Genomic DNA, 23,975 nt, shown 5'->3' on the forward strand with positions numbered 1-23,975 from the left:
ATCCCCTCAGGGGCGGTCCCATGACACCCTGCATTCACAGTACTAATTTTTCGATATAAACAACATCGGCCATCATTCAATCTGGAAATCTGAGGACATCTTGCTAGGAAAATAAATACTGCAGGAAACAGCTCTAAATCTGGCCAGTGGGTTTAGTGTTGGCTTGGTGCCCTACTGGGTCAGATAACCATTCTAACATGTATGATGTCAGGAAAAGCAATAACATAACCCACAACAGTTTGACCCTTTATTCAATAAGTAAAAACTTGTCCAGGTGCAACATACAAAATTTTTTTTTTATGATGGATATCAATTGGGTGTTGGGTTATGATTTATGATAAAATCAGGGTTTTGTTCTTCAAAGCTTCCTACTTCGCCGAAAACCGAAAAGTCTCTCCAGTAATGAATAATAGTAGAAGATATAACTGGGGGGATGGTTTAGTATTCCCTAATGTTTTTAATATTTACAATTAATTTTGTAACAGTCATTTCGCTGATCAGTGACTTCACCATTGCTGCTGTAAAGACTTTAATACTGTCCGAAAGTCCTCAACATCATTCTTTCAACGCCGGTCATCTGGTAGCCATTTTTGTTAGCTGAAAAATGTGAACAGGGTTAGTATCAATGGAGAGTTACATTTTGCACAAGCAGTTTAATCTATTTTATTTTTTTCAGGCCATCTTGAAAGTGTACCAGGGACCTTCTGTACTGGTGCAACTGTAGACACATGGACCTGTGACCAAATAATCTTTTCAGAAATAACTTTATTAAAAGTGTCAATATGAACAAAATAAAACATGACATACGATGCAGCCTTTCACTAGCATTAATACAGAATGAAGTCATCCCATAATATAGTGTATTACCAGATGAACTTTCTAATAGATCTGTTATTGATACGCTTCCTTTACTAGACCAAGCTCTCCAGGAAAAAGTGATAGTTATAGGAGTTGTGACAAACCAAATAACTCTAACAAGGGTACTTACAATGGTCAGAGTTTATTCATGTACTGCAACTGCTTGCTGCTGTAACTGCTTAAAAAGTGTTAGCTGGAGCTGGTGCTTTAACATGCTCACTTACAGTCCATGTACAAAGACCTGTTCATCTAAAGCCTCATACACACAATCAGACTTCCATCGGACTTTTCCGTGGATTTTGGTCCGAAGGGGCGTTGGCCGTGAACTTGGTATGCATGCACACGGCAGAACTTTTTCCGCCAACATCCCCCAATTACGTGTTTTTTCAGCTTGTTACCACCACCCTTTGGGTAACTTCTGCTATTGTTGTCTGATCTTTAGCATTGGTACTGAGCATGCGTGTTTGTACTTTGGACTTTAGTCCGATGGACTTGTGTACACACGATCAGATTATCCTCCATCGGACATTTGTTGCCAGAAAGTTTGAGAGCATTCACAGCGAACATTTGTTTGTTAAAAAAAACAATTGTCCGATGGAGCATACAGACGGTCGGATTTTCTGATAAAACACGTCCGTCGGACCGTTGTTGTAAAAAAGTCTGATCGTGTGTATGGGCCTTTAGACTACCCAGTCCACAGGGTGGCAACACTGCTTGGTTATTTCACTGCAGAGCAAACAGCGTTGTTACCAGGATGCAAAAAAACTTGCCATTGACAGCCAGGCTGCATCATATATGTCATTTTTGATGTTGCCTAGAGTCAAGCCTCATACACACGGGCCAGAATCTCGTCAGGAAAAAAACGTTGTTTTTCCAGACGAGATTCTTGGCAAGGAGAACTGCGGTTCTTTTGAAAGGCAAGAACGCGGTGACGTCATTGCATACGATGAGCATGCATTCATCAAATTCGATGCCGTCGCCGCCATCTTGCTGCACCCTACCTATGCCTAGAAAGCTACCGCGCATGCATCAAAGTCATTTCGAGCATGCGCGGGTTTCCATGGCGACAGGTAAGTATACAAACTCTTGGGTTTTTCGCCAGGAAAACACTGCCGAGAATCACGACGAGAAAATAGAGAGCAGGTTCTCTATTTTTCTCTATTTTTCTCGTCGAGATTTTAGGCAGTTTTCTTGACGAGAAACCTGAAAGCCTCGTACACACGCTCGGTATACTCGGCAAGAAAGCTCTGCCAGCAGTTTTCTTGCTGGTTCTTGCAGAGTAAACCGAGCGTGTGTATGAGGCTTAACACTTTAATCATAGCTCCCAACTGTCCCTGATTTCGAGGGACTGTCCCTGATTCAGAGCAATGTCCCTCTGTCCCTCATTCCTCCTCATTTGTCCCTCATTTTGGTCTGATCTATATAGATGTATATAAAATGCACTTTTTATCTATCAAAAGGTGTTTTCCAGCGCTAAACCTTTCATCCAATTTCTAAAATTGTTCCATTTGTTAATTCCAAAAGCCAATATAAAGGAATAGTATAGGTTAAAAAAAAAAGCACTTGTGGATTTAACCATTCTTGTTTTTTTTTGTACAATTCTCCTTTAAGTGGCGTGGCAAGGGGTGTGTCCTATATTTGTATACTTTTGCTGAAAGGTGTCCCTCATTCCCATCTCAAAAAGTTGGGAGGTATTCTTTAACAGCTGCAGTTCATGATTAACATACCAAAGTTAAACGTTACTAATTGGGATACTTCAATAGCCAGATTCAGAGAGAGTTACGCGGGCGTATCAGTAGATACGCCGGCGTAACTCTGAATCTGCGCCGTCGTAAGTTTAAGTGTATTCTCAAACTGAGATACACTTAAACCTAGCTAAGATACGACAGCCTGCGCCGTCGTATCTTAGGGTGCAATATTTAGGCTGGCCGCTAGGTGGCGCTTCCGTTGAGTTCGGCGTAGAATATGTAAATGCCTAGATACGCCGATTCACGAACGTACGTGCGCCAGTCGCAGTAAAGATACGCCGTTTACGTAAGGCGTTTTCCGGCGTAAAGTTATTCCATCAAATAGCTGGCCTAGTCAATGTAAAGTATGGCCGTCGTTCCCACGTCGAAATTTGTAAATTTTACGTCGTTTGCGTAAGTCGTCCGTGAATAGGGCTGGACGTAATTTACATTCACGTCAAAACCAATACGTCCTTGCGGCGTACTTTGGAACAATGCACACTGGGATATGTACACGGACGGCGCAAAAAACGTCAATCACGTCGGGTCACGAGTAATTTACATAAAATACGCCCCCCATTCTCATTTGAATTAGGCGCGCTTACGCCGGCCCCATTTACGCTACGCCGTAAGTTAGGAGGCAAGTGCTTTGTGAATTCAGTACTTGCCTCTCTGACTTAAAGCGGGGGTTCACCCGTACATAAAACTTTTTCCCCCTAGATGGATGCTCGTTTTGTCTAGGGGAATCGGCTAGTTGTTTTAAAATATGAGCTGTACTTACCGTTTACGAGATGCATCTTCTCCGCCGCTTCCAGGTATGGGCTGCGGGACTGGGCGTTCATATTTTGATTGACAGTATTCCGACGGTCGCATCCATCGCGTCACGATTTTCCGAAAGAAGCCGAACGTCGGTGCGCAGGCGCAGTATAGAGCCGCACCGACGTTCGGCTTCTTTCGGCTACTAGTGACGCGATGGATGCGACCGTTGGAAGCCTCTCGGAGGACTGTCAATCAAGAAGGAACGCCCGCTCCCGAAGACCCATACCCGAAAGCGACGGAGAAGATGCATCTCGAAAACGGTAAGTACAGCTCATATTTTAAAACAACTAGCCGATTCCCCTAGACCGAACGAGCATCCATCTAAGGGGATTCTTTGAAAAAATTGTTTTATGGGTGAACTCCCGCTTTAAGGCGGCGTAGCGTAAATACGGTACGCCGCGTAGGAGGCAAGTGCTTTGTGAATACAGTACTTGCCTCTCTGACTTAAGGCGGCGTAGCGTAAATACGATACGCCGCCTTAAAGATGCGGCGCTCTCTCTCAATCTGGCTACAAGAGTATAAGCACAATTAAGTCGGTGATTGCAGAATGCTAGGTCAAAAGGGGCGTGGTTTCACAGCCCATTAGCCAATTTGATTGAAAGTGGTGGCCTGGGTGGACCAAGTCATAATAGTTTTAATGCTGATCTGCTGTATAGTATGTTCTGAGTTACTTTTGACTTACTGACATGGCATAGGCATGAGAATCAGGACTTCACTCTGACCCAACTTATTGTATACTTGTTCTAGATCAGTGAGCCAGAAAGCATTGTATTTACAGCCAGCCAAGCAACTGGCATTTTCAGCCAAGGATGGCAATGGCAGCCCCCCTATAGTTCTCTAAATAACTGCTTCCTTTATTTGTGTAAATGTAAAAAAACAAAAATATCTCACCATAGTATATGCTGCTGAATCCCCACCTGTCCAAGAAACAGAAAAATATTCATTAGATCCTGGATCCTGCATAATATTTGTCATTATTTCACAATAAAAAGATTTCTTTCTTTCTTCTGTTAAAGTTTATGTATAGTCAAAAAAATTCTTCATTTCTGGTAGATTAGAAAAGGGTTGAAAGCCATTGAATTTACATTTGCTGTGTGTGTCCCCTTGGGGAGATTTCTCTTCACTTCCTGCCCCAGAGACACCACGGGAAGGGGAAATCGGAAACAATTGTCCCTAAAAGACGTTTCACCCTCCCTCACCCCTTGCTCTGGTAATATCTGTAAGATTTTGGATTCTACATTACTTTCTGTCCCACTAACAGTGGTCACCAAATCTGACAGGGGTTCTAATCCTTCCCTACTCTGTCCAAAAACTAAAAAGAAAACTTTCAGCTATATTTACACTTTAAGAATGTGATATACAGTCATCTTCGGTTTGTTACATTTATTTTACAAAGCAAAATATATTATCAGTAACATTACCAGTCCCAGCATCCATTTGGGTTAGACAAGTTAGATGTAGCCTGAGGATAGAGGATGATGAGATTGTTCAGATCAGCGACCTGGTTGTATCCGGTGTTTCTGGCGTACTTATCACCAAGTTTTTCCCTAAAAATAAAATGGTTGAAAAAGAAAATCCTTAAAGTACATATAAACCAAATTGAAAGTTGACAATTTTTAAATTAAATACTTGTTTTCACTTTGTTACATCACAGTGCTGCTGATTTCCTGCAGCTTCTTTGCAGCTACCTCATGTCTACTCTATATTCACTCCAACAATTGCTGCGTTTTTTTTTTTTTTTTTTTTAGGCCAGGTTCACACCTATGCGAATTGAGTGCGGCTTAAACCGCATCCAATACGCAGAACATTTCTAAATACATTGTTTTCAATGAGTTTTCAATGAGGCTGGTTCATTCACACTGCGCATTGCAGTAAAACCGTGTGCGTCTTTTAGGCGTCTTTTAGGCATTGCGGTGCGGCTCAGGTGCGAATTCAAGCCCATTATCTTCTATGGGTACGCAGCTGATTCGCAGATGTGTTCAGTTCTCTTCAGGAATTTCTCTCATTCAGCTCAATACACTTCTCCCCCACTCTCCTCTCACCTGTAACTTCTCCCAGGTCTCCAAATTCGCATCTAAAACGTTGCTAATCTGCTGAACACTTCTCTTATCTCTCTGCAGAGATAAGAGAGCTGAAATTCGCACCGCACTAGTGTGATTCCGGCCTTAAAGCTGGGTTTCCCGATAGTGACAAAAGCAGACTATAACTATGCATGTGTGTTGAAACAGACACTTTTAGGCCTGTTTCACTCTTATGCATTTTTTTAGTGCATTTTGCCTTTACAGAAACCCACTACAGTCCATTTAACATGGTTTCCTATAGGACACATTCACATCTATGCATTTTTTAGCTGCTGCATTTTTGGAAAGGGTCAGGGACTTTTTTAAATGCAACACTGCGTTTTTGGCTCAATAGACTTCAATAGACACGATGCGGAAACACACGTAGTGCATTTTTCATGCGTTTTGCATTTTTTAATCTGCCTAACAAAAACATCTCCCCTTTAAAGAAAAAAAAACATCAAAAAAAGTGTGAAAAATGTGTCAAAGCGCATGTGCAAAAATGCACCGCAAAAAACACTGCAGATCAAAGGCAAATAATGCATAGATGTGAACCGAGTCTGATGCCGCGTACACACGAAACTAATTTTTTTCAACCCGATTATTGTTAAGCCTGCCTTGCCTACACACGATCGTGAAAAAAAATGCTCTAGCAAAGCGCAGTGACGTACAACACGTACAATGGCACTATAAAGGGGAAGTTCCATTCGGATGGCGCCACCCTTGGGGCTGCTTTTGCTGATTTCGTGTTAGTAAAAGTTTGGTGAGAGATGATTCGTGCTTTTCAGTCTGTTACAGCGTGATGAATGTGCTATCTCCATTACGAACGCTAGTTTTACCAGAACGAGTGCTCCCGTCTCCTAACTTGCTTCTGAGCATGTGCGTTTTTGTTCACGTTGTTAAAGCCCACACACGATCATTTTTTACAACGTTAAAAAGAACAACGTTAAAAACGACGTGAAAATTTAGAGCATGTTCTAAATTTTTAATGGCCATTCTTTACGTCGTGAAAAATGCTCTGGAGCCCACACACAATCGTTTTTAATGACATTAAAAAAAAAAATTACATCTCGAAAAACGGTTGTGTGTACGTGGCATTAGTCCCCACTGGAAGCTCGTGTGACATGGAGATAACTCAGGAGTGCAATTAGGAGACAGGAACAGAGCGTTGACACCCTATAACAGGATCTCCAGGTATTATTTAGGCTAAATCTGCCAATTTTAGTGATTGGGGATGGGGGTGAATTGATGGAGAAATGGGTGGAAAGTGAAAACAGCTTCAGCCTGGGCTCCATCCAGGCCAACCATCTCCAACGTGTTTTGCCCCAATGGGACTTATTCATGGGGATTAAACTCGGGCAGGCGAAACGCGATGGAGGTGTGGCCTGGACAGAGCTCCGGCTGAGGCTGTTTTTACTTTCCACACACAGGGTTTTGTTGTGATATGCGGCTTTTGGGGCTTTTCCTTTATTGCTTTGATATCCACATAGCTGAGACAAGTTCTGTCCCTGCTTGTAATCTCAGCGGCTAACAGCAGATGAGGACCTGTCAGAGCCTTAAGCAGCATTCTTAGTTTTGACATAGATTCATAGATATAGATGGGTGTTTGAACCTCCCTTGCCTCTGAAGCTCGAGCCACTTCCGGTTCGCACTCCAGAGGCTACTGACAGGTGATGTGATGCAAAGTCTCCTCACTGCCTGTTTTAATGCCATTTTTGCAGACAATCACGCCACAACCTTGTGCATCTCACGCAAATGTGGGCCGATTGCTGCGCTTCCCCATTTACTTGCATGTGTAGCATTCGGCACGCTTGCCGCCCGCCCATCGCTATACGTCGGGTCAACTTAGCCCCAGTTCCGGAGCATCACAGTCATGACATGTAAACATCCAGCTCTGCTGTCTATTGCAGCTTAAGGGGGAGGTTGGTGGGCAGCAAAATTGCGTCTCAATCACGCACCCACAAGTCTAATGCCGCGTACAAACGATCGGAAATTCCGACAAGAAAACCATGGATTTTTTCTGACGTATTGTTGGCTCAAACTTGTGTTGCATATACACGGTCACACAAATCTTGTCGGAAATTCAGACAGTCAAGAACAAGGTGACGTACAACACATGCGATGAGCCGAGATCAATGAAGTTCAATAGGCAGTTTGGCTTTTCTGCTTGATTCTGAGCATGCGTTTTTTTGCGCATCGGAATTGCATACAGATGAGTGGATTTTCCGATAGGAACTTTTTCCCATCTGAAAAATAGAGAACCTGCTCTCAATCTTTTGTTCGCGGAAACTCCGACAGCAATAGTCCGATGGAGCATACACACGGTTGGAATTTCCGACCAAAATCTCACAACGGACTTTTCTTGTCGGAATTTCCGATCGTGTGTACGTGGCATAAGTGAGGCCCAAAGGTTCAGTTGTCAAGTAGAGGCAGTATAGTCCTCCCCGAAGTTACACATTTTTAGGAATTTTTTAAAGGTGGACAGAGTAGGAGAAAGCTGAAAAGGAGTTAGTGAGTTCTAGAGAATTGGAGAAGCCATGGAGAATTGGTGAAGATGAGTAGTGGAGGAGGTAATGAGGGAGCTAGAGAGCAAGAGGAATAAGGATGAGCAAAGAGGATGGTTTAGATGATATTTTGGGATTGGGTTGTGATGTACCTTGGGGCAGAGTTGTTGATCACTTTATAGATTATTGTTAGTTTTTTTAATTCTATTTGTTGGGTGAGCGGAAACCAGTGGAGGGATTGGCCGAAGGGTGGTGGCTGAAGCTGAGCAGTTTGTAAGGTGGATGGGTCTGCCAACACATTCATGAAAGACTAATAAGGGGGTAGCCTGTGCAGAGCTAGGCCAATGAGGAGAAAGTTGAAATAATAAAAGTAAGACATAACAAAGAAAGTGAATAGATACTGTATCTTGATGGTGTCATTGGTCAAGAAGGGTGCATATTGGAAATGTTACTGAGGTGAAGGCAACACAATTTAGAAAGTGGTAGGGAAAGAACAGTAAATATTATGAGCGCAGCATTAGAAAGGTTTAGTATTATTAAGTGGTGTGACATTCATAATGATATGAATGTAAATAAATTAGTGATGCATAAGGAGACTGAGAGGTGATGAGTAGAGAGACAGATTTGGATGCCATCAGATTAGAGATGGCATTGGAAGCCATGGAAAAATGGCAATTAACCAAGGAGGAGGTGTAGATAGAAAATACAAGTGGTCCAAGGACAGAGCCTTGGGGACCCCTACAGAAAAAGGAAGAGGAGAGAGTTGTAGGTGACACTGAAGGAGAGCTTAGATAACTAGGAGAACCAGGAAAGAGCAAATAAGTAGAGTCTTGGAGGCCAAGAGACTGGAGGTGTTTTTTGAGGAAGAGGGGGTGGTAAACTTTCTCAAAGGCAGTATGGGTATGAGTAGTGGCCGTTGGTTTTAGCAGTTAGTAAATGGCGATCTCATCACCAATTGCATCAATTTTGTTTTAGCAATGATTGGAAATCTTCTGAGTGGTGAATGAGTTAGTATGTGGAGGCTGTGAGGGAAGAAGTAGAGAGTTAAAGGAAGAAAAAAAAGCCACAGTAACAACTCTAAAGGCCCGTACACATGATCGGATATTCCGACAACATTGTCCGATGGACGTGTTTTGTCGGACCCCCAAACTATTATCACAATATGAGGTCAAGACCCCAATCAAGGGGTTGGCAGACAGGGGCTTCTGTAGATCGGGGCCATTATGTGGATAATACCAACAATTGGCACCAGGGCCCAACAGGAGAACCTGAATATCCTTCTCCGGCCTATTTCCAGCCAGAGTCTGGATTGGGTTGGGATTACAACATACCTGTTTCTAACGCTTTTTTCCCACTAAGGGATAGGGAGGGACCCGAAAGATATCAGGCCCCTGACACTTCCACTTACAATGTGCCAGCAGAAGGAGCTTGGTACGCACCTCCATCTTCACAGTTCCATGATGCCCCCTCCCTGTCCGGTGCCTCCGCTGCCCCAAATGGACCCTATAATTGGGGTTTTCACAGACCCGGCCAGGGCACCAAAAGATTGGTAGAAAGAGGAGAGGAAACAGAGGGGGGAGGAAACATAGGGTCCAAACGCCCCAAAACGTAGTGGGGAGGGGTATCTTCAACCTTAGTACCAAAATTTTGACAGACCCAGAAAAACTCCTACTAGACAAGGGGTTGAAATATGCACCCCCACAAAGCCTCAACCGGTTTAGTACATATATGGACATACATAAATTTATTAGAAGGATCCATATCAAAAGGTATATGGCGGGAATTACTCCTACCGATCGACAGATATCTAATGGTTATGTTCACTCAGGCCTTGCCAACTCTTCTTTATTTAACCCTCCGGGTGGAATGGCACCATCCCTAAAAACCTTTAAGGATGTCCTACTAAGGGACCTGGAGGTTATGGAAATCAAGAAGGCAAAACTTAATAAAAACCTACAGGAGGGATTAGATTCCCTGTGTAATAATAAAGATTTGATTATCCGACCAGCGGATAAGGGGGGGGGGTATTGTGGTGTTAGATAAAGTGGACTACATGAGGGAGATGCATAATATAGTGGATGACACCAATACCTACTCTATTCTCCCTGGGGACCCAAAGCTCAAATATAAAAGAGATTTGGAGATCCTTGTAGAAAGGGGTTTGTTTGAAGGCATACTGACCATTAGAGAAAAATTGTTCCTTATCCCTAAGGCGCCTCGAACCCCCACCATATATTACCTCCCGAAATTACACAAGGACCCAATCTGCCCCCCGGGACGTCCCATTGTTAGTGGGATAGATTCAATCACGTCCCGGGTGGGCAGATATATTGACTTCTATTTACAGCCTTTAGTCAAAGGGATGCCTTCATATGTTAAGGACTCGAGACATATAATGAATATCCTGTCTAATTTTACAGTAATTCCCAATGTGTGGATGGTTACTATAGACGTAAAGTCGTTATATACCATCATACCCCATGCCTTAGGCATGGAGGCAGTTTTGTATTTTCTGTCCAGGGAATCAGGCCTAAACATTAAACAGATAGAATTTATTATGGCCCTACTGAAGTATGCTGCCGGATCAAACTACTTTTGGTTCGACAACGAGTTCTACAAGCAGGAGACGGGGGTGGCTATGGGGGCTAAGTATGCCCCCAGTCTGGCCAATTTATTTATGGCCAAATGGGAGGAGGATGTCATCTTTTCAAGAAATGTACCCCAAGTGGCCCTATGGGCAAGGTACATTGATGACATCCTCCTCCTATGGGCTGGTGAGCATGAGGATCTCAATCAGTTTATCTCTGATCTTAACTCTAACAACAGGGGGATTGAATTAAAACACGAGGCAAGCCAAGATAGTGTTCACTACTTGGATTTGAAGATCAGTATAAAAAACGGTGCCTTTGCTACCTCTACTTATTTTAAGGATACCGATCGCAATGCCTTCATCCCCACCGACAGCTGCCATCATGCACCTTGGCTTAAAGGGGTCCCTAAGAGCCAATACCTCAGGTTAAGGCGCAACTGTTCTGACCACCAAGAGTTTTTAAACCAAGCGGGGGTCCTAACTGAGAGGTTCTTGGAAAAAGGATACAATGAGCGATCTCTGAGAGAAACCTTAGATCAGGTCACGACTTTTGATAGAGGTGAACTTCTCCAGGAAAGAGAACGTAATGGGGGTGGTCAGTTCTCGGATGGTGTACCTTTCATTACTTCATATTCCATCCAACACCGCTCTATCTCGCATTTAATTCACAAACATTGGCACATTGCCAGGAGCGATCCAGTGTTGAGAGAGATTCTACCACCAAAACCCAAGGTGATCTTTAAAGGGGTGAGGTCTCTTCGAAATAAGATCTCTAATAACGTTATTGACCCTCCCCTATTGGTTTTTTTGATCAGCTTAAGGGCTACTATAAATGCAAAAAGTGCCGAGTATGTGCCCTTAGTAGCAATCACCAAAGATGTGTAACATCATTCACTTCTACGGTTACATCAAAAGAATTCAAAATCGAACCATGTATCACCTGTGCATCCACAGGGGTAGTATATCTGATCCAATGCCCTTGCGGGCTTCAATATGTAGGCCGGACTAAGAGATCAATGCAAGTCAGGGTTAACGAACATATTACTAAAATCCTAGCGGGCTTTAGGAACCACTCCGTGTCCAATCATTACAGGCTTAAACATCATAGGGACCCCTCCAATACCCTCTTTCTTGGGATTGACAAGTATAAGGCACATTGGAGGGGAAGTAACCTGGTGAGGGAAATTTCCAAAATGGAAATGGGGTGGATCCATCGTTTAAAATCATACAGCCCTCATGGCCTGAATATTGAAACTGACGTGAATGCTTTTATCAACAATGCCTGATGTGAACCTTTGTATAGGGTTCCATAGAAACAGACGCGTTTTTTTAAGTTAAGATTTTAAGTTAAAATATTTTTATATTTTTACAATTTATATATTGTCATAAAATTTTTTTTAACTAAATCCTGGATAGTAGTTATATCTACCCTTTGAGTTTAACATATAGATTTAGGTTCACTCTGATAGGATTCTTATATTCTGTTCAAAGATGGTACTATAGCCTCAAAATTATTTTTCACAAAAATTATATTTTTTCACATCAAGATTTTCCATAATGTACTTTTAGCACGGTTCTTGGCCATTTGTGGCCCTTCCCTCTCGAGTTTTTCGTTAAATCGGGGGAATGTAGTATGTATGTAATATTTCACTATATATTTATAGATTCACTTTTATATAAGCTAAATATTTATTATCACAAGAAATAGATTAGTCTATATACACTATTTAAAACTATACCCTTGGGCAATTAAGGGCCCTTGGATCACGTAGACCACAGGGTGTATTACAATAGGCCCTGTGATCTAGTTTATACATTTATACATTATAATTTTTATATATAGTATTTATATATTCTTTATATCACAATCTCTTTTTTTCTTTAATGGTTTTTAGTATACCATAAAGCTTCATACAACAATTTTTGGGTAATAAAAAGAGTTAAACGAATTTGGATGAGGCTTATATTTAATTATATAGAAGTTTCTGAGAATCTTCTACTAGAATAATCGATAGAACTGACCCAAAACTTGACTCTTTCCAAACCAGGTTAATCAGGATGAGTTTATTATATAATTTTTCTTGTTTAAAAATAATTCTTAATTTTATCCACAAGATGGCCACAGTGAGTCAAGGGATTTCTGTCTTGTGCCGGACTTCTAGTTCTCCCTTGGTTCCTCTGTCCTCTTTACATTGTAGGTATTAAAACTACATTCTTAGGCTCAATTTATGTTTAATTTACAATTTTTGTTTGTTTTTTACTCTGGAGAGAGAGCAATTCCACCCTCGTTACAACGTAGGGGGAACGCCTCATACTCCTTTCCAGGCCGCGAGGTTGCGCGCGGTTGTATGGGAAAACTTTCCCTCAACAAAGATGGCGGGGTCTGTTTCTATGGACCTCCCTTTGCATTGAGTGGCTCTTATATAAGGTGACACACTGCCGCTAGCCCTACCCCCATTGAGAATGTCCAATAGGACGAAACGCGTCTGGAGGCAGCGTCAGTGACGTCACCACGCCTAGGAGGAGGGCTCCGTAAGCCGGCCGGCTTGTTTTATCTGTTTAATGCTGTGTTTATACTGCCTAAGTGTAAGTACATTACTTTCTTAAAATAAATTTGTATACCTACGATATCACGCTATTGCGTCCCTTTCTATTCTCCTGTCTATATGTGAGCCGGATTGGGTTACGCTTATCGATATACTGTGGTTGCTGATGAATTGTGGGGTGTCCTAAATCGGAATTATACATCAACTCCAAACCTCAGCTGTCTTTTTGATTGGAAATCTGAGCCCGGGGGATTTAAAGGCCGTGGCTGGGTTATAGCCAACTGCACCAAAGGCTTGCTATCTGGTAAGCTGATACACAATTCCGGTGGTGGGATCTCACACAGTGTATGCATGTCACCTGGTGCATTGAAAAATCAACATCTTTACATGCGAATCAGCCTCTGATCAGTACAGTGTTTTTGTTTCTGCTGGAGAATCAATCCAATATCCACTACTACTTACACTACCTGTGGACTGTTGAACTATTATATTCATTTTTTGTTATTTGGCGCGGCTTTTTATATTGTTTATTTTTCTTGTCATCACACGCTAGCCGCTGCCTATATTTGTAGTGTTGTGTTAGCGCGGTTTTTTAGTGTGTATATGTGTTTTGTCGGATAATCTGACCGTCTGTATGCTCCATCGGACAATTGTTGTCGGAATTTACGACAACAAATGTTGGATGGTCATGCTCTCAGTCTCAAATTGTCCGACAACAAATGTGTTTATCCGATTGTGTGTACACAAGTCCTAAAATCCAAAGTACAAACACCCAAAGGGGGGCGCTAAAGAGCAGAAAAAACACATCATTTTGTGTATGTTGGCTGAAAAAGTTCTGCCGTCTGTATGCAGAACAAGTTCACAGCCAACGCCAAAAATCCATGGATTTGTCCGATGGAAGTCCGATTTTGTGTATGAGGCTTTAGAAAAGTAAAGCTAGCAATGCACAGCTCAAATTAATATGGTTTCCTTCTAATTAATGCCTTACCTTGCCTGAAGACAGCCGTGGAATACAATGTGCAGTCTGCATTCTGAAATAAATATGATAAAGGGGTGAACAGATTATAAAGATATACTGCACAGTTTAAAAAAATTCATTAGCTTCTTTTCATGTATTTTATTTTATTTTTTTACTTTAGGCTGACAGATTAAAGTCTTTACTTACGTGTTCCACTTTTGCAGGAAGCAGGAACGTATATATAACCAGCGGTGTCCATGCCATAGGTAGAAGGGGCAGCCAGTTTAAAATATTCCTTCTGGTCAAACAGAATCAGCTGAAAGAGAGACACAGGAGATGAGCGAATGCTATAGTAAAACAAATAAAGAAGGGTACTTATTAAAGGCCAGCCAGCTTGAATGGCTCCTTGTTCTGTTTCTCCCTCGCTAATGCCGCGTACAGATGATCGGACATTCCGACAACAAAACCGTGGATTTTTTTCCGACGAATGTTGGCTCAAACTTGTCTTGCATACACACGGTCGCACAAATGTTGTAGGAAATTCTGATCGCCAAGAACGCGGTCACGTACAACACGTACAACGGCACTATTAAAGGGAAGTTCAATACCAGTCATGTTAGTAGAAGTTTGGTGAGAGATGATTTGCGCTTTTCAGCCTCGTGCTTTTCAGTCCGTTACAGCGTGACGATTGTGCTATCTCCATTACGAACGCTAGTTTTACCAGACCGAGCGCTTCTGTCTCGTACATGATTCAGAGCATGCTTGAAATTTTGTGCATCGGAATTGTCCACACACGATCGGAATTTACGAGAACGAATTTTGTTGTCGGAAAATTTGAGAACCAGCTTTCAAATTTTTTTTGACGGAAACTCCGACAGAAAATGTCCGATGGCGCCTAGACACTGTCGGAAATTTCCGACCAAAAGCTCCCATCAAACATTTGTTGTTGGAAATTATGAGCGTGCGTACGCGGCATTAGTCTGATCATTGCTGTAGACTGCTCAAATACAGGGACTTACTGTACACTGCTTACATTTAAAAAAAATATATATGTAATGCTACATGAGTGAGCTGCATTAATTTTGTGTCTTTTATATATGCCAGGGGTTTAGCTGTAAAACAAAATTCTAGCCAAAAACCTTTTCCTTTTGTTTTGAGCAGGGACATTTTAGATCTCAGGTTTTTTATTGCTGTGTGTGCCCCAATTCCTGTTCCAGTGGTCATCAAGATAGGATATTGATTTACTGGGGACACATACAGCAATGAGGACACTTCTATGTACTCTGTACATCAGTCGCCACCCATCCATAAGAGGGGCAGAGGCACCGCTCCCCTAATCCATGCACTCGGCCCCTAATCTACATGCAGGGCGCCGGACGCATAGTTTTTTTATATGGACTGCGCCCTGAGTCCACCCAGTTGTGTGAGGAGAATCAGGAAAACAATAGCGAAATCGCTATTGTCTTACTGATTCTCCTCACACAACTCCTCACACAACTCCCCCCAGCTAATCAGAAAGACCCGATTGGCCGTGAGGAGAAGCAACCGTATTGGCCACGAGGAGGAATCCGCCAAGGAGGAGGACGCAGACAAAGCTGCCCACGACCTAGATGGGGTAAGTGCGGGGCTAGTGGGCAGAACAGCAAGCGATTGGGGGGGGGGGGGGGTTGACCGACTGACCAAGCGGTGATGAAAAATAGAGCACCAGCCGCCACTGCTGTACATTCACACAAGAGTCACACAACTTTCATCTAATATTCACACAATTTTCTAATTAGATTTGAATTGGGAGAGTGCATGAATCCTGAGTAAACATTGTGTGAATATTGTGTGACAATATTTATTAATAGACCTCTTAAAGTGAAAGAGTTGGCCATTCTGTCAGGTTTTATTTAAAGCGGTTGTAAAGGAAATGTTTTTTTCCTTTAAAATAACAAACATGTTATACTTACCTCCACTGTGCAGTTCAATTTGCACAGAGTGTCCCCGATCCATGTCTTTGGGGGCCCCTCGGCGGCTGTCTCTGGTCCTCCCCCGCAATTACTGACCACAGTCATGCGAGAGCTTGCATTGTGGTGAGTAATTGCGGGCGCGCTCCCGTGATACAGCGAGCGGCCATAGCCGCTCACTGTATCACTCGGCCCCGCCCCTCGATGCGCCGCGTCACTGGATGTGATTAACAGCAGCGCCGGCCAATGGCTGCGCTGCTCTCAATCCATCCGCTCTAGCCAAGCTGAGCGGCGAAGAGGATCTCGGGACCGCGCAGGACTTGCCATGGGTCAGGTAAGTAAAACGGGGGCTCGGGAGGGGCGGGGGGGGCGGCAATTAAGGTGAAAAAAAAATTCATTTACAACTCCTTTAATATCTGTGTCCCCATTGGGACATTCTCTCACTTCCTGTTGCTGTGACACTGGTCACTGGGACAGAAAGTCAGCAATAAAGGCTCAACAGCTCAATAGAAAGAAGCAATAAAACCCCAACAGAGGTTCTAATCCTTCCCCGCTTCAAAGAGGAAAACATTTGCTGGTAATCTTTCACATAAACTGAGAAATTCTGCTTTTTTGCTTTGTTTGTTTGTTTAGTTTGTAGATTGCAATGTATTAGAACAGATTTTGGGGTATATTTATAACATTTGAAGCTGGTAATATTCTCAACCTTCAGCTTCTCAGTATAGTTAGTTTTGTTTACAATATGATAAGAGTTTTAAATATAGACGGTGAGGGAATCGCCTGGGGAGAGGACGCAAGACATGAGGGAGCTTGTTACAGTTTAATAACTCTAATAGCATAGATTCTAATCATACAGTTTAGAATATAATTCTATGAAATGTATTTTATACAACTGGTGACTTGGATAATGTTTGGGAAGGATTAGATTCTTCATCCAATTTTACGGATTTCATTGGTGATATTTCTCTCATGTCTCAGACGGGGAGTCTCCAAACTTTCTAAACAAAGGACCAGTTTACCATCCATCAGACATCTGTGGGGCCAGACTGTGGCCAGTGGGAGTAGATCAGGGCTCAAGTCCTGCGGGAACGCGTGGGAACGGAGTTCCTGCACTTTTTTCACAGCAGGAACGCAGTTCCCTTTGCAGGACTAGAGCAGTTGAGCCGCCGAGCCAATCCTTCACTAAGCGGCGATGCCCAGCTCGAGTCACTGTTAGGGGCAGGCGAACCTTAGTAATTCTTTATGTTACTGGCCGCTTCCTGTATATGGATTCATCGGGTAGTGTGCGGGTATTCTGTCACTTCCTCGATGCTGCAATGTCTCCTGGGAGCTTTTGTCATTGTTCCCAGGAGACATTGCGGAGGTCTGCCGCCAGTTATTGCGGGATTTAGAAAGAACTTGCTACCCAATGAATCCAAATACAGGAAGTGGCCAGTAACATAAAGGATTACTAAGGTACAGTGGTTCGGAAAAAAAAAAAAAAACATGCGGTTTAGTAATTATGCACATGAGCATATCATTTTTTTTTTTTTTTTGGTGGGGGAGTGGATCTTGGGTGGGAGTTTCCACACTTTTTTCCCCAGGACTCGACCCCTGGAGTAGATAATGTCTGAGGAAGTACCCCTGTGGTTAGTAGGAGGAGGAGTAGTGCTCCATCATTGGTATAAGTGGGAGGAATACCACCCCTATTGGTGGTGTCAGTGGGGAGAATAGTGCCCTGTCATTGGGGTTAGTGAAAGGAAAAGTGCCCCATTGATGGTGTCAGTGAAAGGAATAGCCCCTCATTGTTGTTGTCAGTGGGAAACATAGTGCCCCATCAGTGGTGTCAATGGAAGGAATGGCCCCTCATTGTTGGTGTCAGTGAAAGGAATAGCCCCTCGTTGTTGTTGTTGTCAGTGGGAAACATAGTGCCCCATCAGTGGTGTCAATGGAAGGAATGGCCCCTCATTGTTGGTGTCAGTGGGACGAATAGTGCCCCGCTGTTGGTGTCAGTGGGAAACATAGTGCCCCATCATTGGTGGCAGTGGAAAGAATGACCTCTCATTGTTGGTGTCAGCGAGAGAAATAGTGCCCCACTGTTGGTGTCAGAGGGAAACATAGTCCCCCATCATTGGTGTCAGTGGAAGGAATGGCCCCTCATTGTTGGTGTCAGTAGGAAGAATAGTGCCCCGTCATTAGTGTAGTGGAAGGAATAGTGCTTCATCAGTGGTGTCAGAAGAATTATTTATGCTCCATTTTTGGTGTCAGTGGGAGGAATAATGCCCCATTGTTAGTCTCAGAGGGAGGAATAGTTCCTTGTATCAGTGGGTGGGAAAAGTGTCCCTAGTGCCAGATAAAGGCAAGCAAAGGGCCACATCCAGCCTGTGGGTCACAGTTTGGAGACCACTATCTTAGGCCAGGAAGTGAGAAGCTTTGCACCAATGGGGACACAGATAGTTATAGGAACCTGGGTGAAAGGAGGGGGGGGGGGGTAACAGTTTTTGCCCTACATAAAGTATGGTATATCTTTATACACTATGGCCCAGATTCACAAAGGACTTACGACGGCGTATCTCCTGATACGTCGTCGTAAGTCCGAATGTGAGGCGTCGCATCTATGCGCCTGATTCATAGAATCAGATACGCCTCACTGTTGCCAAGATACGAGCGGCGTAAGTCTCCTACGCCGTCGTATCTTGGGGTGCATATTTCCGCTGGCCGATAGGGGCGCTTCCATATATTTCCACGTTGAATATGCAAATGAGCTAGATACACCGATTCACGAACGTACTTGCGCCCGGCGTATTAAAATACGCTGTTTACGTAAGGCGTACGACCGGCGTAACTTTACCCCTCATAAAGCAGGGGTAAGTCATGTTAAGGTATGGACGTCGGAAACGTTGGAACAGCGTCGTATTTTACGTCGTTTGCATAAGTCGTACGTGAATGGGGATGGGCGTAGGTTACGTTCACATTGAGCCGGCGTAATTTCCGGAGAAAATTTGACGTGATACTGAGCATGCGCGCGCATGCGCCGTTCGTTAGGTGCGTCATTTACGTGGGGTCACGATTCATTTCCATACAACACGCCCCCTACCAGCCTACTTTAAATTACGCGGGCTTACGCCGGTCCATTTACGCTACGCCGCCGCAACTTACGGAGCAAGTGCTTTGTGAATACTGCACTTGCCTGTCTTAAGTTGTGGAGGCGTAGCATAAATAGGATACGCTACGCCCGCACAAAGTTACGCCCTCCTACGTGAATCTGGCCCTATGTTTTTTTAATTAAATAAATTGATGTAGTAACTGGATACCTCGACTTCAAGGTATAATAACAATACATTTTATAGTAATGACCACACCAAGGTTCTAGGCTCCCATTTGGAGACCAGGAGGTCTGGGCATGGGAGTCAGTACGGCTTCACCTAAGAAAACCCGCCCTGAAACGAAGAAAAGCGAGTAGTGGTGTCCTTAAAGGTCTTCACTTGGAGTGAACCCCTTCCAATACATACATAAACGTTTGGTCATATATGAATGGTTGTTATACCTAATGCTTCCTTTATATGGAATTTCCAATTTCCTTTTTTTTTTTTTTTTTTTTTTTTTTTTTTTTTTTTTCTTTTTTTAAAGTGTATTTTTGTGCGTGTACTCGAGAGAGGAGCCGGACTGCAGGAGTTGGGAGTAGGCAGGCCTCCCCCAGAGGCAATCTGCCACCTTTCTCCATGCCCCGGGTGGCAATGGCGGGTGTGTGAGGGGGTCCTCCCACACAGCCCGCCCTACCTGCTCCGCTTTGAAGCCCAACGGGGCAGAGGGACTATAAGGGAGTGAGAGGATTAGCCCGCTCAACCAGCCCCATTAGTCCTTCGCCTCTCTTTTAGAGACCGCGTGGTCAATGTGAGTGTGTTAACCCAATTTAGAGTGCGTGTGTAGGTGTGGTGGTTTTTGTGGGAGGGGGATGGGCGTACTAAGCGCAGGCTTACCTCGCATAGCACACCCACCGGGAGCCGGGCTGAGACCACCAAACTCAATTCACATGAAGCCGAGACCGGGATCCGAACCTCTAGCTGCAGAGGTGAATGGCTTGTCAGCGCAGTGCCAATCGCGTTGAGCCACCACAGCTCCCTTCGGAATTTCCAATTTCCTGACAATGGGGTTGATTTACAAAGGCAAATTGGCTGTTACATTTGCAAGGCTAATTTCCCCAGAGCTTAGAGAATGTGTTAAAAATTCACTTTGCAAAGAATATCCAATCACAAACCACGAAAAACAAAAAAAAAGAAATCATTTTTACTACTCATAATGCAGTCAGCAGCTTCCCCTCATTCACAATGCTCTAGGGAAAATTATCCTGCTAAGTGTAACTTCCCATACAATTCTAAAAGACTCTTTTAGCCAGATTCATAGAGAGTTTCGCCGGCGTATCAGTAGATACGCTGTCGGAACTCTGAATCTACGCCGGCGTTAATTTAAGCGTATTCTGGAAACCAGATACGCTTAAATTAGGCTAAGATACGAGCGGCGTAAGTCTCCTACGCCGTCGTATCTTAAAGTGTAATTTTTAGGCTGGCCACTAGGTGGCGCTTCTGTTGAGTTCGGCGTAGAATATGTAAATGACTAGATACGCCGATTCACGAACGTACGTGCGCCCGTCGCAGTAAAGATACGCCGTTTCCGTAAGAGATACGCCGCGTAAAGATAAAGCTGCCCCCTAGGAGGCGTAGTTAATGTTAAGTATGGTCGTCGTTCCCACGTTGAAATTTGAAAATTTTACGTCGTTTGCGTAAGTCATCCGTGAATGGGGCTGGACGTAATTTACGTTCACGTCGAAACCAATACGTCCTTGCGGCGTACTTTGGAGCAATGCACACTGGGATATGTACACGGACGGCGCATGCGCCATTCGTAAAAAACGTCAATCACGTCGGGTCACCCCCCATTAACATAAAACACGCCCCCTCATCCTCATTTGAATTAGGCGCGCTTACGCCGGCCCCATTTACGCTACGCCGCCGTAAGTTAGAAGGCAAGTACTTTGTGAATACAGTACTTGCCTCTCTGACTTAAGGCGGCGTAGCGTAAATACGATACGCTGCGCCGCCTTAAAGATACACGCCCCTACCTGAATCCGGCTATTTGCCTTTAGTAACGTAACCCAATGAGTCTAATGCCGTGTACACACGATCAAAAATTCTGACAAGAAAACCATGGATTTTTTTTCCAACGGAGTGTTGGCTCAAAGTCAAACTTGTGTTGCATACACGGTCACACAAAATTCCGACCGTCAAGAACGCGGTGACGTACAACACTACAACGAGCCGAAAAAAAAAGTTCAATGATTCCGAGCATGCGTAATTTTTTTTGCGCGTCGGAATTGCATACAGACGATCAGAATTTCCGACAAGAACTTTTCTTGTCGGAAAAATTGAGAACTAGCTCTCAAATTTTTGCTTTCGGACAGAAAAAGTCAGATGGAGCCTACACACAGTTGGAATTTCCGACCAAAAGCTCACATCGAACTTTTCTTGTCGGAAATTCCGACCGGGTGTACGCAGCATTAGGCTGGACATTTTTAGCCATGGACGGAATGAAAAAAATATGGATTTCCCCATCCACACAATCTAGGTGGATAGAGAAATCTATGCTAAGAGATTGTATGGTGACAGCAGGACTCTCCTTTTCTCTGAAAAACATTTTCCAACAAGCCCGTTCAACAGCAGTCAATCTAACGTTCTACTGCTGTCAAACGGGAGCAGCCACACATCAATCGAAATTCAACTGGTCCCTGCTGAACCAGAAAAAGTTTGATCCATCTATGGGCAGGTTACCTTTCTCTATTCTACCAGAACAAAAAAAATCTAAATATTTTGAATGGCCTGTCCCAACTTTACAACTTTGTTTTACGAGTGCACCTCAATCTGGCTAGATCGTGCAAAATGGGGGTGCGAGACGACCTATTGTGTACTAGATGCTCTGGGGACCATGGTGAATTGATTATCTCCTCTGGGGATGTCCAAAACTGCACCTTTGTTGGGCGGGGGTGGTTAATACTATTAATAGAGCATTTCAGGTTACTGTCCCTGTTGACCCCAGGCCTTGTATACTGGGTATTCTGGATGATATTCCCATTGAGGAAAAACCTAAACAGGCTGTTGCCAGGGCTTTGTTCCAGGCCCGTAAACTTATCCTTAGGCACTGGAAGGCAGTTGATTCTCCTACGCTCAAAGAGTGGATTAGTCAAATGGGGGATACCTTACATCAGGAGAAGTATATTTCCCAGCACAGGGGACACCCGCATAAATTGAATGACATATGGAACTCATGGTTGAATAATGGTGTTGGATAGACTGTTAATGTAAGGTGACTGTTTTTATTGAATCTAAGTGGACTCTGAGTCAAAGTAAATATATTTGATCTGGACTTGAGGTAAGAGGAGTAGGATGGGCGTTAGAGGTGGGATTAAGCGAGTAAATGCTGAAATCTGGAATTGTGTTATGTTTATGCTTTCTGTATATTGAAGTGCACCTCTACTGTAATTTTCTGTGTACTAAGTTACTCAATAATCTTCTTTTTGATTAAAAAAAATATATTTTGAATGGCATTCAACTTTAATTGTTTGGCCAATAGTTCTCTTACCTCTCCAGTAAGAGCTGCTCCAGGGGTTGGTTTCTGCAAGTAAAAATAAGTTATATTTAAAAATGAGCTACAACACAAAGGCCATTGGTTGCTCAATATATCAATATACTGTATAGTAAAGATTACAAGAGCTCTATAGCAGCTGGTGTCCCACCTTACCTGCAGCCCACCATAGATGTGGTTCAAAGCCTCATAGGCACCGTTGTAGTTGCAGTTGTTGATGTATTCAAGATTGGTGGATCCGCAAGCCCCTCCATAATAATCAGTAGGCTGTGAATTGAAAATGAATGTGATTGTGTAATTGTACAGTAATCAATAAGTCACCAGAAAATCTAATTGGTTATTGATAAGGGACCCTTACCATGCCATGCTCTGCTGCCACGCTATAGACGGTCTTAATGTTTGCAGCATTAGTATATCTTAGGTAGTATTCCTCCTGTTTCTTCACCACCCCTGCAAACCACAGAAAAAGGCATACATATGTGTGTATCTTATTTACAGTATGTACTACATGTTACTGTATGTACTGTATATACTATTACTGTATGTACAGCCCCTTCATCAGAGACCCCTTCCTGTTCAGTAAGTTTTTTAGATGTAGAGACACCTGGGCAGGGCACAAGTCCTGCGGGAACGTGTGGGAACGGAGTTCCTACACTTTTTTCACAGCAGGAACGCAGTTCCCTTTGCAGGACTAGAGCAGCCGAGTCGCCCGAGCCAATCCTTCACTAAGCGGCGATGCCCAGCTCGAGTCACTGTCAGGGGCAGGTGAACCTTAGTAATCTTTTATGTTTCTGGCCGCTTCCTGTATATGGATTCATCAGGTAGTGTGCGGGTATTCCGTCACTTCCTCAATGCCGCAATGTCTCCTGGGAGCTTTTGTCATTGTTCCCAGGAGACATTGCGGCATCGAGGAAGTGACGGAATACCCACACACTACCCGATGAATCCATATACAGGAAGCGACCAGTAACATAAAGGATTACTAAGGTACAGTAGATCGAAAAAAAAACATGCGGTTTAGTAATTATGCATATGAGCGTATCATTTTTTTTTTTGGTGGGGGAGTGGATCTTGGGTGGGAGTTTCCACACTTTTTTCCCCAGGACTTGACCCCTGCACCTGGGGGTACAGAGAGGAAGGTACAACAGGAAAGAGAATCCAAAAAGGTGAAGACACAGGAAGGAGGAGGTTCAGGAAATGGAGGAAAATGCCAGATAAAATAGGCATTCAGGAAGTGGCCTTAGATCGAGGTGAAGACATGAAGATGGTCAATCTCTCCAATTTCCCCCTGGACATATTTCTCTGCTAAAGAGGGGACACTTTTCTCGCCCACAAGCCCAATGGATAAG

General features: G+C 43.5%; 1 protein-coding gene across 1 annotated transcript in view; it reads right to left on the reverse strand.

Annotated features, from left to right (window-relative positions):
- Nucleotides 1-234: 234 nt before the first annotated feature.
- The window catches only part of LOC120932812, a 32,506-nt gene continuing 8,765 nt past the window's right edge, over nt 235-23,975 (reverse strand). The window contains exons 4-11 of the mRNA XM_040345549.1: nt 22,985-23,076; nt 22,783-22,893; nt 22,624-22,656; nt 14,270-14,378; nt 14,093-14,135; nt 4,826-4,951; nt 4,296-4,321; nt 235-597 (exon numbers count right to left, since the gene is read on the reverse strand). Coding sequence (XP_040201483.1) covers nt 530-597; nt 4,296-4,321; nt 4,826-4,951; nt 14,093-14,135; nt 14,270-14,378; nt 22,624-22,656; nt 22,783-22,893; nt 22,985-23,076 — 608 coding nt within the window. The 3' untranslated portion in view covers nt 235-529. The remainder of the gene's footprint in view (nt 598-4,295; nt 4,322-4,825; nt 4,952-14,092; nt 14,136-14,269; nt 14,379-22,623; nt 22,657-22,782; nt 22,894-22,984; nt 23,077-23,975) is intronic.

Source organism: Rana temporaria, chromosome 3, assembly GCF_905171775.1.
Source record: "Rana temporaria chromosome 3, aRanTem1.1, whole genome shotgun sequence".
In the NCBI taxonomy this organism is placed as follows: Eukaryota; Metazoa; Chordata; class Amphibia; order Anura; family Ranidae; genus Rana; species Rana temporaria.